This window comes from Nannobrachium achirus, assembly GCF_963921795.1.
Source record: "Nannobrachium achirus genome assembly, chromosome: 1".
Lineage (NCBI taxonomy): Eukaryota > Metazoa > Chordata > Actinopteri > Myctophiformes > Myctophidae > Nannobrachium > Nannobrachium achirus.
In genome coordinates, this window is record NC_137810.1 from 62,145,786 (window position 1) to 62,162,008 (window position 16,223).

Below are 16,223 nucleotides of genomic sequence, written 5' to 3' on the forward strand. Positions count from 1 at the left end.
CATTTTGATATACTTCGATTTTTTAAGTTAAAAACGATATTTCGATACAGTTACTATATTGTTACACCCCTAATGCTTAGTAGTCGAGCCGAGTGCGGCCCGGGACCCTGCAGTGGGAAAAGCAACTCTATTTGAACCCCATCCGAGGATAGATAACCCATCCTTATGTGGTACGATTAACGTTCCGATGTTTGGTCTTTACACAGACTTGTGTAGATGTCACACATACCCAACAGGCAACAGAGGACATTGTCACTTCCTTGGTGTTAACATGACACAGCGATACGCTGCGCTCGCTCATGCTCATAGTTTGTCTCAGACAGACACGAGGGCGTGGGTGGTGGACTTACATCCCTCCCATCAGAGAGAGAGAGAGAGAGAGAGAGAGAGAGAGAGAGAGAGAGAGAGAGAGAGAGAGAGAGAGAGAGAGAGAGAGAGAGAGTTGTCTTGTGCTCCGCTCCCCTCCGTGCTGCAAAAAGAGAGACAGACGGGACCAAAGGCTCCATCCAGGAAGGCCCAGACTGCCGGTGCCCAGGTGTGTCATACCAAATTCTGGGCCCTGGGTACAAGGATTCACTCACATTTTGTGCTTTAACTATTTTTTGAAAAATCATGAAAATTTGTGCCGAGTCTGAATATTTCAAATCCTTTTAGTATTTTTTGAAAAACCTATGTTTCTATGTCAGTGGTGCTTCAAATATTTTCATGTGGAGGACGCCCAAAATGATATGTATTTGGCCACGGACCCCCATCTCAAAATATTTAGTTCCAGGGACCCCCCAGAAGCAAAATTTTAGTTACTTTTCAAAAATAGCAGATCTAGAAGCTTGCAGTGCGGCACTCGGTGCCGTGCTGTGAGCTTGTATATCTGCTATTTTGCAATAGCTAAAGCATAAAATAATGAAGGCCCCTCCACCTTGGGCCCTAGTAACTCAGTCCCACTTCTCCCCCCCCCCCCCCCCCCCCCCCCCTTGTGACGCCCCTGCTGGTGCCGAGAGTGGTACAAGTGAACCTCTGCAGCAGACCTCCCTCCCTCCCTTCCTCCCTTCCTCCCTCCCTCTGCGGGCCTGGGGAGATGCAAGTCTTCCTGACAGCCACATTATTCTTTAAAAACGCTAGCGTACTTCAGCAGCTGACAGCTTGTTCAGCAGCAGTACGTCGTTGTCGGGCGGAAACCTCGTATCTCCAAGTTTCAAATTTGTACGTTTTTTCGCAAAGTAAAGCCCTGCTTCATCATACAAGGCCATCGCACAAAAGTAGCGAAAACAGCAGATCTACAAGCACACAACGCCTCGCACCTTATAGATCGGCTGTTTTCACTAGTTTAAAGCATTTTTTAAATGATAAATGCAAAAAGAAAGGTTTTGGACATACGAGGTTTCCACTCGACAACGACGAGTGGCTCTGGGTGCTGGTGGCGGTGGTGGTATTGGGGGCGGCAGACGTTCGGGTAGGGGCCGGGCCAAAAAATAAAAAGTGCTGGTGTAGCGTCACACGGTGTCCCCCTGTCGACCCCCCCACACACCCACCCAATGCTCTCTAACGTAATGGGAAGGGGTTGCTGATAGGGTATTTTGTTATGGTTAATATCATCCTTTTATCAATTCATATCTATTGTTAGATATGAATGATGATACATAATTATATGATTCATTTATTAGGTTATATTATGTGAACTGCTGTCTGAACTTACAGTATTAGGAGACCATGTTTTGGTTGTACTGTAAGTTCAGGCTAGTGGAAATATACAGAGAACCACCCTACGTGTCTCTGTCTTCTTGTTATGATAATGGGAACAAATCAATGAGTCCCACGATGTAACTGTCATAATCTGTATTCCTTATATACTGTATGTTAACTTCCATCTTTGGAAGAGGGAATTAACAAGCTGCCACTAGGATGGTATGCTCACTGTTTGTCTTCCTTGTCTGCTCTCTCCAAAATACAACAATCTAAGATATAGTCCTTTGTCTCTGAGTCTTATTTTGGTTATGGATTTATAGATCCATATTTATTTAATATGTAACCCAACAGTTGCTCTAATGACTCTACCGGGTTCACCGGGAGTGTGGGCCGTCTAAATGGTAAATGGTGCATTTATATAGCGCCTTTATCCAAGGCGCTTTACAGAGATTGTGCATTACATTCACCCATTCATTCTTACACCGATGGCGGAGGTCGGAGGAAACCATGCAAGGCACTAACCTACTCATCGGGAGCAACTAGGGGTTCAGGGTCTTGCTCAAGGACTCTTCGACGCTAACTCTGAGGGAGCCCGGGATCGAACTGGGAACCTTTCGGGAACCCTCTGCATTCTCTACCCCTGAGCCACTGCCGCCCGTCTAATCATTCAGCTTTTTATGTCCTTCTACAACACTGCCACCCAAGTGTGGAATTCCTTGACTACTTTCCTTAAAACATGCTGGCCTCCTTCAAAACTGCCCTGAATGGGGTGCCCTGCCACCTTTCAGGAGGCCAGAAGCGGAGGTAGTATACCACTTCTCCCATATAGACAGGCGAGAAGTGAGCTTCTTACCTTAACCCCACACCCTTTCCCCCCTACTCTGTACACATAGAGTTTTATAATTGCGATGATATTTGATGATGATTTTTTTTCCCCGCTATTTTTTATGTCCATGAATTGAAACCCTGCCTAAGCCGACGTCAGCAAGGGGGAGAAGACGACAGCCAGCCCCATGGCCTCCCCTAAGTAACAAGAAATCTTGTGAAATAAAATGTCGTCAACCAATCATCAAGGATGATGATACACGAAAGAAGAAGAAGAATTCCAAGGACATCCAACGTAAACAAGACCGTAAAAGGGCTTATTTGGGGTGTTCCTTTTAGACAGTGTCTTTAACTGTACTTGGGTTGGGTTGGTACTTGTACTGTACTTTTTTGTATTGACTGTAATTGTACTGTTCTTCATTTTTGTCTAATAAAATATTCAATTAATCAATCAATGGCTCTATTGTACAGTATAGCGTCGCTGTGGGGCAGAAACCAGCTTGTATGTCCAAATTGTCCAAACTTTTCAGGAAATAGGAAAAAAAAGAACTTGTGTTTGAATGGATCCAATTATAATGTAGTCACGCTCTTGTTAATACATTCCATTGGTTCAGCAATCATAAAACCCACAGACGCACTTGATATAACCCATTTCACTTTCACTTACAAAACTGCAACGCACTGTGCGAGCGTGTAATCAGCTATTTTCGCTACTCTTCCGTTTCATTCTTGCATATTACCGAAATAGAGAATTAATTTCCCCCCCCTCCCGCGGCCCCGCCCCCAATAAAACACAACAAGTTAATAATAATTATGGAAATACAAGGTTTCTGCCTGACAACAACGATAATGTAGTCAGCTCTCCACCTATACCAGCCTCGGCATTTGACACTCTCTCTCTCTCTCTCTCTCTCTCTCTCCCTTTCTCTCTCTCTCTCTCTCTCTCTCTCTCTCTCTCCCTCTCTCTCTCTCTCTCTCTCCCCCCTATTCCATCAAGTGCGGGGTGATTTTATAGATCGCCGAAACAAAACAGGGCAGTAAAGCTAATTGGCTAATGGGATTTCTATCAGAGGTCGTTAGGCAGAACAAAGGCTGTATTGGGGAGGGCGTCGCTACTAAGCCCCTCCGGCTATGTGGGGGGGGGGAGTTCTGCGGGAGGGAGTGTGTTAATGGCCGTCTGACCGCGGGGCCACCCTGCCGCAGCGGCGCTGATGTGACTGGAGCCCTCACGGACTCCTACTCTACTCTATCCATTTACATTCTGTCACTCTGACACAACAGCACACGCATGCACACACGCACACACGCACGCGCGCACACGCTCTCTCTCTCTCAGTCACATAGAGGTTACATCACAGCACCACAGAGCATAAGGACACACGTACACGCATACACGGTGCACACACATACTTACACGCACTCTCTCTAACAGAGACAGATTACATCACAGCAGCACTGAGCATAGAGTTAGTGGCGTCAGTTCAGCGAAAGCTAAGGTATGGCAACATGACTGGTGTCTTGCACACGTGCCTTCGTGCTTGAAATCGACTCTATTGTTTACACATGCGTACATGGAGCAAAAATAATCATGAAAAAAATACGTTTTTTGTTTGTTTTTAGTTTTTCCGACTTTCAACTTTCCCTAGCGGGAGTCGACTTGTGTGATGTGTGCTGAAGTCGACTGAAGGCTTTATCAGGCCATCATAGTCACGGACTCACGGTGAAGTCCTATCATCGCGCCTCTGTACCTCTGAAACCAGGGGGCACACTGATTGGTCAAGATCGACCAATCAGTGAACGGAGTGATAGGGAGATGGAAGCAAAAACAGAGGAGAGACGTCTAGGTCCTCGGTGATGGCTCTTCACCGCGGCTAATGACGTAATGTTGTAGTTTTCTGACTTTAAAAGACTACACCGCGGTGATAGCTTATCACGGCAGACTGTACTATGATACCCCCTTGAGTCGACTTGTCGACTTTTTGGTTAATGCCCTAGTACACACACACACACACACACACACACACACACACACACACACACACACACACACACACACACACACACACACACACACACACACACACGGCCGTCCCGTCCTTGCACTCACACTCACTCTTCTTGGAGGTGCTGCGGGCCGCCAGGCTGGTGGTGCTGCCCGACTGGCTGTGCTGGTCCTCCATGTTGGGGTCGAAGGCGGGGTTGACCAGGCCCGGGTCGTCGCCCAGCAGGCCCGCCACGGCGGCGGAGGCGGGGCCTCCGTCGGGCAGCGTGGCCACGGTGAGCTCCGACGTGCTGTCGGTGCAGTCGCCCTCCTGGGAGCGCCGCTTCCGGTCCGCCGACAGCCCATAGTGAGACGCTCCTTTACACCTGCAGCACAGCACAAGGCAACAATGACAATGTTATACAATGAGACACACAACGGTCGCTTGACAAGGACAACTGTAACCTAACTTAAAGGGGAGAACCACCCATTTTCAATATTGAAATATACCTTAGAGGATTGTGTGGAAATACAAAAAAAGTTCTGCCCCTTCTGTGTTGCCTAGAACTGGAGGATTGATTTTGGGCTTTGTATTGCAAAGTACACCGTGATGACATCACACCGGTGAAAATCTTCCTTCATACCTGATCATCATGTTTTGGGGGGGAAATCATGGCACCCCATCTTTAACACCCAAGGGGCCAAACTTGTTCAGTAACGAGATAAGGCCACTAGGGGTCACTCTGCCAAAAGGAGTCGTCTCGTTCCTCAACGAGACAACAAAGGGTAAACTGTACAGCTCTGCGCGCATGCTGTGTTCCCTGTGAATGACCCTAGTCCATACGTCACACGGTGGCAGGCAGAGAGAGAAAATGGCGCGACTCGGCTGCATTGATTTCCAGGCTGAAACATAAAAAGGGCTTTATCTATGAATGAGGTGCAAAGAACGCCAGGGAAGCAGAGATCTGATTGTTTTCACGGCGACACTTTACCGCGATGGTCGGCCCCGGTTTGGATTTTAGTTTCGCGAGCGTTTGTGAACAAATGGATTTTCTTCCTCAATCGTCAGTGGACACTCACGTGCACACGCACGAAGCTTCCGAGGATCTTCAAAATAAAGCGTGAGTGAACGGCGGCAGCAGCAACAGCTAGAAATGTTAGAAACCTTGGCTTCCCATGTGTTAAAGGCACACTAAGGGGCCTTTTCCACTGGCAAAGAACTGGTTCGGGTTCTTTCTCCCACCTATGGGATGGCAACTTTCTTGGAACCTTGGTTCGTTCTTACGAACTGGCCGTGAACCAACTTTTACGGTTCAGAACCAAGTCGGTTCTCGGGGGAAAAGCTCACCTCTGGTTCATCCCATAGGCGGGAAAAAGAACCTGAACCGGTTCTTTGCCAGTGGAAAAGGCCCCTGAGTGGTGTTGCAGATCTGTGTGTGTAAACACACACTCCCCCCTTCCCTGTCACCTCTCACTAGGCAGATGTACAAAAACACGAACTGAATATCAAATATCAAAATGTAATACATGTAGCAGAGTTTATTGACAACATGCAGAGGAGTTTAGCTGAAGGGAAACGGGTGGAGGTTTATTTGGTAATGTGCACGGTGAGATAAAACAAGGGCTCATGATGAAATGTCCTAATGAATATTATAATGAAATATCATAATGAAAGGGGGCTATATGAAAGAGGCTCGCAATGAAAAGGATCAGCTCAATAAAAAAACCACAAAGGGAATGCAAAGCTCAGCGAAAAGCAATTAGAAAATCAAGTCACAATGAAACTGGGAAGGCGCAGAAAGTCACAATAGAATATAAATTAATGTAATGCGAATAATGGGAAAAACTACACATAAGCAAGATGTGGAATTGGTCACGCAGCCAAACCACTCTCGCTGTTACACCGAAGGCGAGGGGACGCAGGGGCGTCAATTGGGTATGGCAGGGGTATGCAGCTGCCATACCCTGGGTCCAGAGAAATATAAATCCATTAATGTCACTTTGTCTATCTGTGCTGGGTATTATGCTGTTAAATTACAGTAAAATAACTACAAATGCAAAATTTAACAAAATGGTCACTTTAACAAGGTATTATAATTATATTCTCCCCATCTTGATAAAATGGTATATTCCCAGGTTCCGCAGGTCAGCTGCAAAGGTGCAATGTATTATTGTTAACTGTGGCACGTTTACTAACATGCCAAGTTTAGCTGCACTTGAACAACCGAAAAAATAAAAATGATATAAAATGTACTTCTTAAAATAAATGTATCATGCCTGTTGCTAAGGTATGGCAACATGACTGGTGTCTTGCACGCGCACGCGCAAGACACCAGTCATGTTGCCATACCTTAGCTTTTTCTGAACTGACGCCACTGAGGGGACGGCGTAACAACAACGACCTGACCGAGGATTGACCTCTCGTTTCCTCCCGAATCTTAACCCAAAAAGTGGACAACTCGCCACGAAGAAACAGCCGCGGCCGCACTGAACGCAGCAGTTTTCCATCGAAATGTGCAACGTGCAGCACGTCAACGGTGACTGCTGCTGGCTCTGCGGTGGAGAAATGCAGAGCGCCAGAGATAGAGAGCGGCTGGCAGCAGTGCTGGCCCGGTGAGATGCAATGGAAAGACAGCTCAGCATCTGTGTGGACCTCCAGTCCACTTGATGTGGGCTGACTGACTGGAGCCGCTCACGCCCCAGGCTGCTTCTATACAATGCTGAGCTCTACCTTTTGCCCAGACACGCACGCACGCACGCACGCACAGTGGTCGAAAGAGTACTCAAATGTTTTACTTAAAGGGGGCCTGTCACCTAAAGGGTTACTGTCACTTTAAGAATCATCTTAAAAAACAAGTTAATATTTTTATGATGTCATTGTGGGGATGCACAATTATAAGCCAATCAAATTAATTGTCTGTATAGCCTGACTGTATGACTACTTACTGTACTGGTCAGCTGTTTGTTGGGCATATTACACTGAGACAGTTTCAGACTGTTTCAGGATGCACACGGGAGAGAGACCACATGACCTACTGTATCATATCTATACTATAATTTTGCGAATGTCTGTCTGAGTGAGTGAGTGAGTGTCTGTCTGTCTGTCTGTCTGTCTGTCTGTCACAGCGTTTCTCCTCAGTGGCTGGAGCAATTGATCTGAAATCGCATCACCATTAGCATATGAACACACCTGACATAACTGTGAAGCCCGTTTGTCACTTTCACAAATCATATGCTGTATATTAGCATTTTTATGGTGTAACTACTATCTATTCTGCATCTAGCATGAGGCATATCTATTCTGCATCTAGCATGGGGCAACATGTTTAACCAGCTCTGTGTGTGTGTGTGTGTGTGTGCGTGTGTGTGTGTGGGTGGGCGGGGGGGGGGGGGGGGGGGGGGGGGGGGGGGGGGGGTGTTGGCTGGCCCTCTTTCAGATGTTGTCATGTAGATCGGTACACAGTATCTCTGTAGCCTTTAAACGTATTTCTTACATTGATGCTCCTACATATTATCATGTAAGCACCAGAAAGTTACTTTCCATCCCTCATACTGTGTGCACAGTGCACACCCCATAACCCACACACTGCACATCATTTCAGAGCTCATATCTTTGAACGGGTAAGGACTAGTTATTATAATTGTGGGGCTGACAGTGGACCTTTAAGTAAAAGTATCAATACTGCAATATAGAAATACTCTGCTACAAGTAGAAGAATGGAATTCAAAATGTACTTGAGTACAAGTAAAGAGTAGAAGTTAGAGTATTGAGGAAATACTCAAGTAAAGTACAAATACCTCCAAATTGTACTTAAAGGGGCACTCCACCACTTTTCAACCTATTTTCATATAATAGGTCCTCACTAGTGTTCATGATAAAATATCATCAATGGGAAATGCAAGCTAATAGAAACTGCAGGCTTTCTATTCCTGAAAAAGTTGCAATGTTAAAGTGGAAGCCATTGTTCTTGTGATAATAAAAATCTATTTTTTTTTTCCAAAAATTATATTTAATTTCTTTTTTTGTCAAACGATGATGTCACCGGTAGAAGGATTTGACAGCTCTCCTATGAGACCCAGACTGAATAGAAACAAATTGTGCTATTTTATTATGAACATTAGTGAGGACCTATTAAGACAGGTTGAAAAGTGGTGAACTACTCCTTTAAGTACTAAGTAAATGTACTTAGTTACTTTCCACCACTGACACACACGCACGCACAAACGCACGCACGCACGCACGCACTCACTCACTCACTCACTCACTCACTCACTCACTCACTCACTCACGCACGCACGCACGCACGCACACATACACAGACTAGTCTGCACACAGACCTCAACACTTTCCGCGAAGCCACAGACAGCAATATCTCTATCGCTCTAATCCTGTACAACAGAGCCACACCAGGCCTCACACTGCCGATGTGCTTTTCAGTTGACTGTCGATGGTTATCACAGTCCGCACAATCCACACTGAAAATCCCCATTTCTCTCTGTTTCGGTCGCTGGCCGTGTCCCTATGCAGTCAGGGACGTCACAAGTGGGGGGAAAGTGGAACTGAGTTACTAGGGCCCAAGGTGGATGGGCCCTAGTAACTTTAGCTATTGAAAAATAGCAGATATACAAGCTCACAGCGCGGCACCGAGTGCCGCGCTGCGAGCTTGTAGATCTGCTATTTTTTAAAGTCGTGGAAATGTGTCCCTGGAAATAAATATTTTGAGATGGGGGGGGGGGGGGGGGGGGGGGGGGGTCCGTGACCAAATACATTTCATCTTGGCGGTAAGGTTTGAGCACCACTGACATGGAAACATAGGTTTCTTGCACACGTTTTCACATTTTCTTTCAAAAATAGCAGATCTACAAGCTCGCAGCGCGGCACTCGGTGCCGCGCTGTGAGCTTGTAGATCTGCTATTTTTCAATAGTTAACACCCACGGGGGGCCCACAGTGAATCCTTGTACCCAGGGCCCAGAATTTGGTGTGACGCCCCTGCCTACAGTTCCCAGGAAGCGTTTGGCGTGCCTGACACGCCCACATATGGTTTATGGCCACCATAGTCTCGTGTGGCCAGACTGTTGCCTCCGCGATTTGGTCAAATGCTCCCGGCATACAGTCTGGCAGACGGAAATAGAAACGGTGAGTGCGAGATAAAGCGGATGTGACGCAACCGCTCCCTTGGTGCAGTAGCAATAACATGTCCTACTGGAAGCGTTATGTCTCCTTTCAACATTTCTGGGGGCTTTATTTTGTCTTTCTCTGGTGTTATTGGTGTCACCTTCATGATGTTTTCAAACGTTTCATAAACTATACACTCATAACAATAATAGGCAGCTCGAATGACTTTGTCTGAGCTATTGTGTTTCTGTTATGTTTCCAATGGGACTACAGTTCAGTGCAGCAGTGGCTACTTCCGATACTCGCCGTTCGGGAGCTGCTCTTCCAGACTCTATATAGCATTCGGAGATTGTGGAATAGTTGTCTGGCTACGCGAGACTATGGCCACCATGACATCAACCTGCTTGATATTTTTTCTCCATATTTGCTGTGAAACACACAGTGAACAAGGACAATGTCACGGCCACCGCGGGGAGGGGGCTGAAACACTCACAGGTTTTTTTCCCAGTGACGTAACTGGAGTAACATGTTTCCAGCACAGCCTCGGCGGTCGTTTCAGAAGACTGCTCAACAGTCAGTGGTGGAAGAAGATCTGATTATTTATTTTAAAAGTAACAATGTAGAAATAAGCAGTTACAAAAGTCCAAAATACTAAATACAAAATAGAGTACTTCTTATTATGAAGAAAGTCCCATTTAAAAAAGCTATTTTCGATAGGCCAAAGCAAGGCAGTGGTTCTCAAACTTTGAAATTCAAAGGTCTCCCCTTAACTTTGACAGTGTACGAATGGAACCAAATGGACCCTAACGGGTCCATTTGGTTCCATTCATACACTGTCAAAGTTACAGATTTGTAAGGGTCAATTTAGACCCCCATAAAGGAACCTAGAGAGTCCCTGAAATCAACTGAGAAACACTGTATTAAGGCATATTCTTCATCTTTAAAGTAACTAAAATTGACAATATTTTGCCTCTGAGATAGTGGAGTAGAATAATTAAATTATCAAAAATGAAAATAGTATACTCAAGACTCAATAGTATACTCAATAGTATACTCATGCATCGCGCTGCGACGCAATTAATGTGAGCTTGTCGATCAGCTATTTTTGGCAAAAGCTTGCCCCACAATAACAGAGAACAGAAAAGACAGTAGTAAGAGCTCTGATGGTTTAAGTGGTTAAGTACAATCAAAAGGCCTCATCTATACTTAGCTATAAATCAGGCTTTAGCCCTACCAAACAACAAATAAAATTATAGGCTACAATTATAGGCTACAGTAATCAACAGTTTATCTATTTTTTTTTTTCTGGATCCATTTTGCGACACTCGCTTTCGGCACAAAACAAAGTGCCCAAACGGGGTCGAAGTCGGGGTTGACCAGGCCTAATGCAAACGCTGCATTAGCAGCATTAGCAACACGGGTTGTCGTGTTGATTATAGTCATTAGTCAGTGGTGTGTTCTAGGTTTTTTCGGAGGGATACGATAATCATTCCCTGCACGACATGCGCGTGGTCATGGAGATGCGCCAGCGCAATTTGAATGTCTTTTTTTTTGTTGCAAAAAACATTCTGCACGTCATACTACGTAGAGCGCAACACAGTAGAAAACGCCACGGCCTATAGTCCTCTCAGCTGCTCGTCAGCATTCCTCTCATGCCCGCTGTGTGACAGTATCTGTAGCAACACGCTGGAAGTCTCACGCTGAGCCAAGGAACGTGAGCAGTCATGACAGGACGCGAGGAGGAGGGAGAGACAAAACACCAGAATACTAAGCAGCAAAACAAAACAAAACAAAACATTACGGTAAAAAATGGCCAATTCTCTCTCCCGACATTCCACAACAATGCATGGCTCTGGGGAAACGCACAAACAGGCAAACACTTGCACGCGGAGTGAACCCCCACCCCCCAATCCCGAGAGAGCTTCTTGCATCGGATTGAGTTTGTTTGCGCGTGAAGAGTGAAAGAGTCCCCGCAGGGGATATCGTAACCGCCAGGCAGAAAACTTGTATCTCCATAGTTTAACTTTTTATGTTTTTTCTTTTTTATGCAACTGCGTCAACAATGTGTTGCCTCGCTGTGCATTATGAGCTTGTAGAACTGCTATCAAACATATAATTTTCCAAATGTCTGAATGTCTGTCTGTCTGAGTGTCTGTTTCTCCTCGATGGCTGGACCAATTGATCTGAATCCGCTTCACCATTAGCATATGAACACACCTGACATAACTGTGAAGCCCGTTTGTCACTTTCACAAATCGTATGCTGTATATTAGCATTTTTATGGTGTATCTATTCTGCATCTAGCATAAGGCACATCTATTCTGCATCTAGCATGAGGCAACATGATTAACCAGCTGTTTGTGTGTGTGTGTGTGTGTGTGTGTGTGTGTGTGTGCGCGTGTGTGTGTGTGTGTGTGTGTGTGTGTGTGTGTGTGTGTGTGTGTGTGTGTGTGTGGCGGGGGGGGGTGTTACAGATGTTTTCCAAAAATCATGCAGATCGGTACGCAGTATCTCTGTAGCCATTAAACGAAACGGTATTACTTACATTGATGCTCCTACATATTATCATGCAAGCACCAGTTACTTCCCATCCCTCATATACTGTGTGCACAGTGCACACCCCGTAACCCACACACTGCACATCATTTCGGAGCTCATATCTTTGAACGGGTAAGGGCTAGTTTTAGCTAATTTTGACAAATTAGCCTGTGCAAGTGAACACATTTGGGGTGTCTATGGGTTTTATAAACACTGAACCAATCAACGGAGCTTGTGAGTGGTAACATTGGTCCGACCACCTAAACCTAACGTTAACCCTAACCCTAACCTCAGTAAAACTATGCCTAAACCTAACCCTAACCCTCAGCCTAACCTCAGTAAAACTAACGCTGGTGGGAAGCTAACCTACCGGCGCTGGTGAGTAGCTAACATGCCGACGCTGGTGAGTAGCTAACCTGCCAACGCTGGTGAGTAGCTAACCTGCCGACGCTGGTGCGTAGCTAACCTGCCGACGCTGGTGAGTAGCTTACCTGCCGACGCTGGTGAGTAGCTAACCTGCCGACGCTGGTGAGTAGCTTACCTGCCGACGCTGGTGAGTAGCTTACCTGCCGACGCTGGTGAGTAGCTAACCTGCCGACGCTGGTGAGTAGCTAACCTGCCGACGCTGGTGCGTAGCTAACCTGCCGACGCTGGTGAGTAGCTTACCTGCCGACGCTGGTGAGTAAGTAGCTTACCTGCCGACGCTGGTGAGTAGCTTACCTGCCGACGCTGGTGAGTAGCTAACCTGCCGACGCTGGTGAGTAGCTAACCTGCCGACGGTGGTGAGTATAGCTAACCTGCCGACGCTGGTGAGTAGCTAACCCGCTGACGCTGGTGAGTAGCTAACCTGCCGACACTGGTGAGTAGCTAACCTGCCGACGCCGGTGAGTAGCTAACCTGCCGACGGACGGTGTTCGGACCAACGGGAGTTCGAACAATGGGGCAGTCCCCCTTGTGACTAAATAATAACGGCACAGTTCATTCATTTTTATTTCTTTCCTGAAAAGTAACGATTTTGGACATACAAGGTTCTTCCAGCCAACAGCGACGGTATTGTATTCCTCCATCTGTAAGTCATAAAGAGGCTGTGTGGCGGCCCGGCGAGCCTTTCACGCACGCGCGCGCGAGAGAGAGAGAGGCAGGGTGGAAGGGCCGGCGGCCTGCCTTCTCCGGGTGTCTCTGCGGAGCCATCAGCGTGAAAACATTAACTGGGTTTTAATGAGCTGGATGGAGCCCAGGCACGGCCTCCACACAGAGCACTGGACAGAGCAGACCACCGGTCTGCACGGGGCTGTGCGTGTGTGTGTGTGTGTGTGTGTGTGTGTGTGTGTGTGTGTGTTAGAAACGGAAGACAACAGGCAACAGAGCCAACCTGGAGGGTAAAGCATTTTTTTTTATCCCAAAGATCTTATTGTAAATCGCTCTGGATTAAGAGCGTCTGCTAAATGCCTAAAAATATATAAAAATTGGGTGGGTGGACGTCACAAAAAAGGATCCCATTAGTCAGAATCTGTTGATGTTAACCTGGTGAAAAATACTATGCCTATGCCTAAACCTAACCCTAACCTCAGTAAAACTATGCCTAAACCTAACCCTAAAACCTAACCCTAACTAAATTAGGACTAATGAGATGTAGGACTAATGAGATTTTGGACTTATATGGGCAAACCCTTAACATCCGGATTTGATTGGCCAACAAATGTCAAAATATAACATCCGGATTTGATTGGCCAAGCTTTGCATGGCATACATACTCAAATCAGCGGTATTACAGCAAACCTAGATGTGAAGACCATGTAGCGGCCCTGAACATCTAGTTTTCAAAAATATCCAACATCACGATGCATTTTCCGAGCTCGTGGATCAAGTGGTTAAGGCAAAACGGTGGCCAATAGACACGCAGGCGGGCCCATTTCTTTGGAAAGCAACACAAGAGCAGAGAAACAGCGTTCCATAACGGTGCACCGAACCATGCGGGGCCCCTGGGGCCCCCATGTCAAAAACACAAGATCCATCTGGGTGGACGCGAGGCCATCATCAAGGACCCCCCGGGGGGACCCCTGCACTAGAAGCACCGTTCTGTCTCAATAACAGAGCTGTCGCAGCAGACCACCACACCTCTGGACAGGAACGTAACGTCGTTGTCGGCTGGAAACCCTCGTATCTCCCAAGTTTCAAATTAGTGCGTTCTTTCGCAAAGTAAAGCCCTGCTTCATCACACAAGGCCGCCGCACAAATGTAGTGAAAACAGACGATCTACAAGCACACAACGCCTTGCGGTTGCGAGGCGTTGTGTGCTTGTAGATCGGCTGTTTTCACTAGTTTAAATCATTTATAAAAATGATAAATGCTAAACGAACGGTTTTGGACGTACAAGGTTTTCACCCGACTGCGACGCGGCGTGGGCTTGTAGGTCGTCTATGTTCGGCGCGCCGTACAGTCGGTACGCCGAGGCATAAATCAGGCATATAACGTCTCGCTTGAAGCCTTCGGTATCTCTGTCTGTCAGATACAAACACCAAACACAGAGAATCGATCGCAGCCCGCAGCTTCTTTGACATATCTGTGCGTGAGTGCGCGTGCGTGTGTGTGTGCGTGCGTCTGTGTGTGTGCGTGCGTGCATGTCTGTCTCACTGCGAAGGGATCTTGTTGTTAATTCAGAGTTAGTAAATTGAGGGCTTGTCGGTGCAGCAGTCCACCACTTAGCTGAGAGAAGTGGTTGCACAGAGCGATATTTCAATCGGCGGCGGAGGGAGGGCGCGGGGGGCCGGTGTGCGTGCGTGTGTGCGTGTGGGTTTGTGTGTGTGTGTGTGTGTGTGTGTGTGTGTGTGTGTGTGTGTGTGGGTGTGTGTGTGTGTGTGTGTGTGTGTGTGTGTGTGTGTGTGTGTGTGTGTGTGTGTGTGTGTGTGGGTGTGCCACAGTGCTGCAGTGCTGGAGGGAGGAAGACGCTTCCGTCCCGTCACTCACCATCAATTAGAGGAATTAAAGCTGGCGTGCTGCTGCATGTTGGGCCTGTTCTTGATCCAAATGAATTGAACCTCGATCGGGGCATCAGGAACGCCCTTTGTAATGCATTACTCTACAAACCCCCACGTCTTTTTCTTTTTTTACAGGGCCTCCGACGTTTGACTGTGAGGGATTCGGCACTCCCAACACCACGTACATCATGATCTATTCGTGTACTTTATAGACTGACAAACGAGAGGACAGACATGTAGCCTTTTAGTACAGTAGCTTTATTCAGCCAACTACTGTAAGCTCCCAGGACCGGGAGATTTCCCCGTCTGACGTCCACACATACATGGAGAACATGGAGATGACTGACGTCAGTCCATACTGAATATCAGTCCATATGGAGTGTGACATGTGGTGTGGTTTTGATACTAACCGCTCCCTACGGTCGCAACTAAAAACAGAAACATAAGAGCTACAGAAACTAACACATAACGGCAAACACCCATAAACCAACAGGAAGAGACCAAAACCTATAACAAACAGCCAATGGCTGATGAGCGGACCGGAACGCGACACAAACCCTCGAGCCCCATTGTATTTGTTCAGCTATTTGGGGGTCCTTGACATTGACATGAACACGTTAGAGAACCACTGCCTTGTAATAATCCATTGGGCGGAGGATGGCTATTGGGTCTACTGTATGTAGCTGACATTATGGAATTCAAGCCTGAGACAACATTCCCCTGTTCAAACCGCTCCTCGTGGAAAAGAAAAAAAAAAATGGCAAAACCACAGTCAGTGGTGCCGTTGAGCCAGCGTTGAATACAAGCTCCATTCAGTCAGGTACATCTCTCACGGACCACCCCGCACGCCAGTTCCCCTTAATCCTGGTTAAATATCTGACCGTGTATTAAGCCGTTTAGGCCTAGATTATGGAACGCTTTAACTATTGAAAAATAGCAGATATACAAGCTCACAGCGCGGCACCGAGTGCCGCGCTGCAAGCTTGTGGATCGGCTATTTTTTGGAAAAATCGAGATCTTGACCTTTGAATATGTCTTTTTTTTAAAAGCGAACATTTGTAACTCAAATATTTGCTTCTGGGGGGGTCCCTGTAACAACAT

General features: G+C 46.7%; 1 protein-coding gene across 1 annotated transcript in view; it reads right to left on the minus strand.

Annotated features, from left to right (window-relative positions):
• Nucleotides 1-16,223, minus strand: part of lnx1 (ligand of numb-protein X 1) — a gene marked incomplete at its 5' end in the record, with an annotated part of 102,999 nt that overhangs the window by 43,442 nt on the left and 43,334 nt on the right. The window contains one exon of the mRNA XM_080723170.1: nucleotides 4,616-4,875. Within this exon, the coding sequence (XP_080579296.1) occupies nucleotides 4,616-4,875 (260 nt within the window). The remainder of the gene's footprint in view (nucleotides 1-4,615; nucleotides 4,876-16,223) is intronic.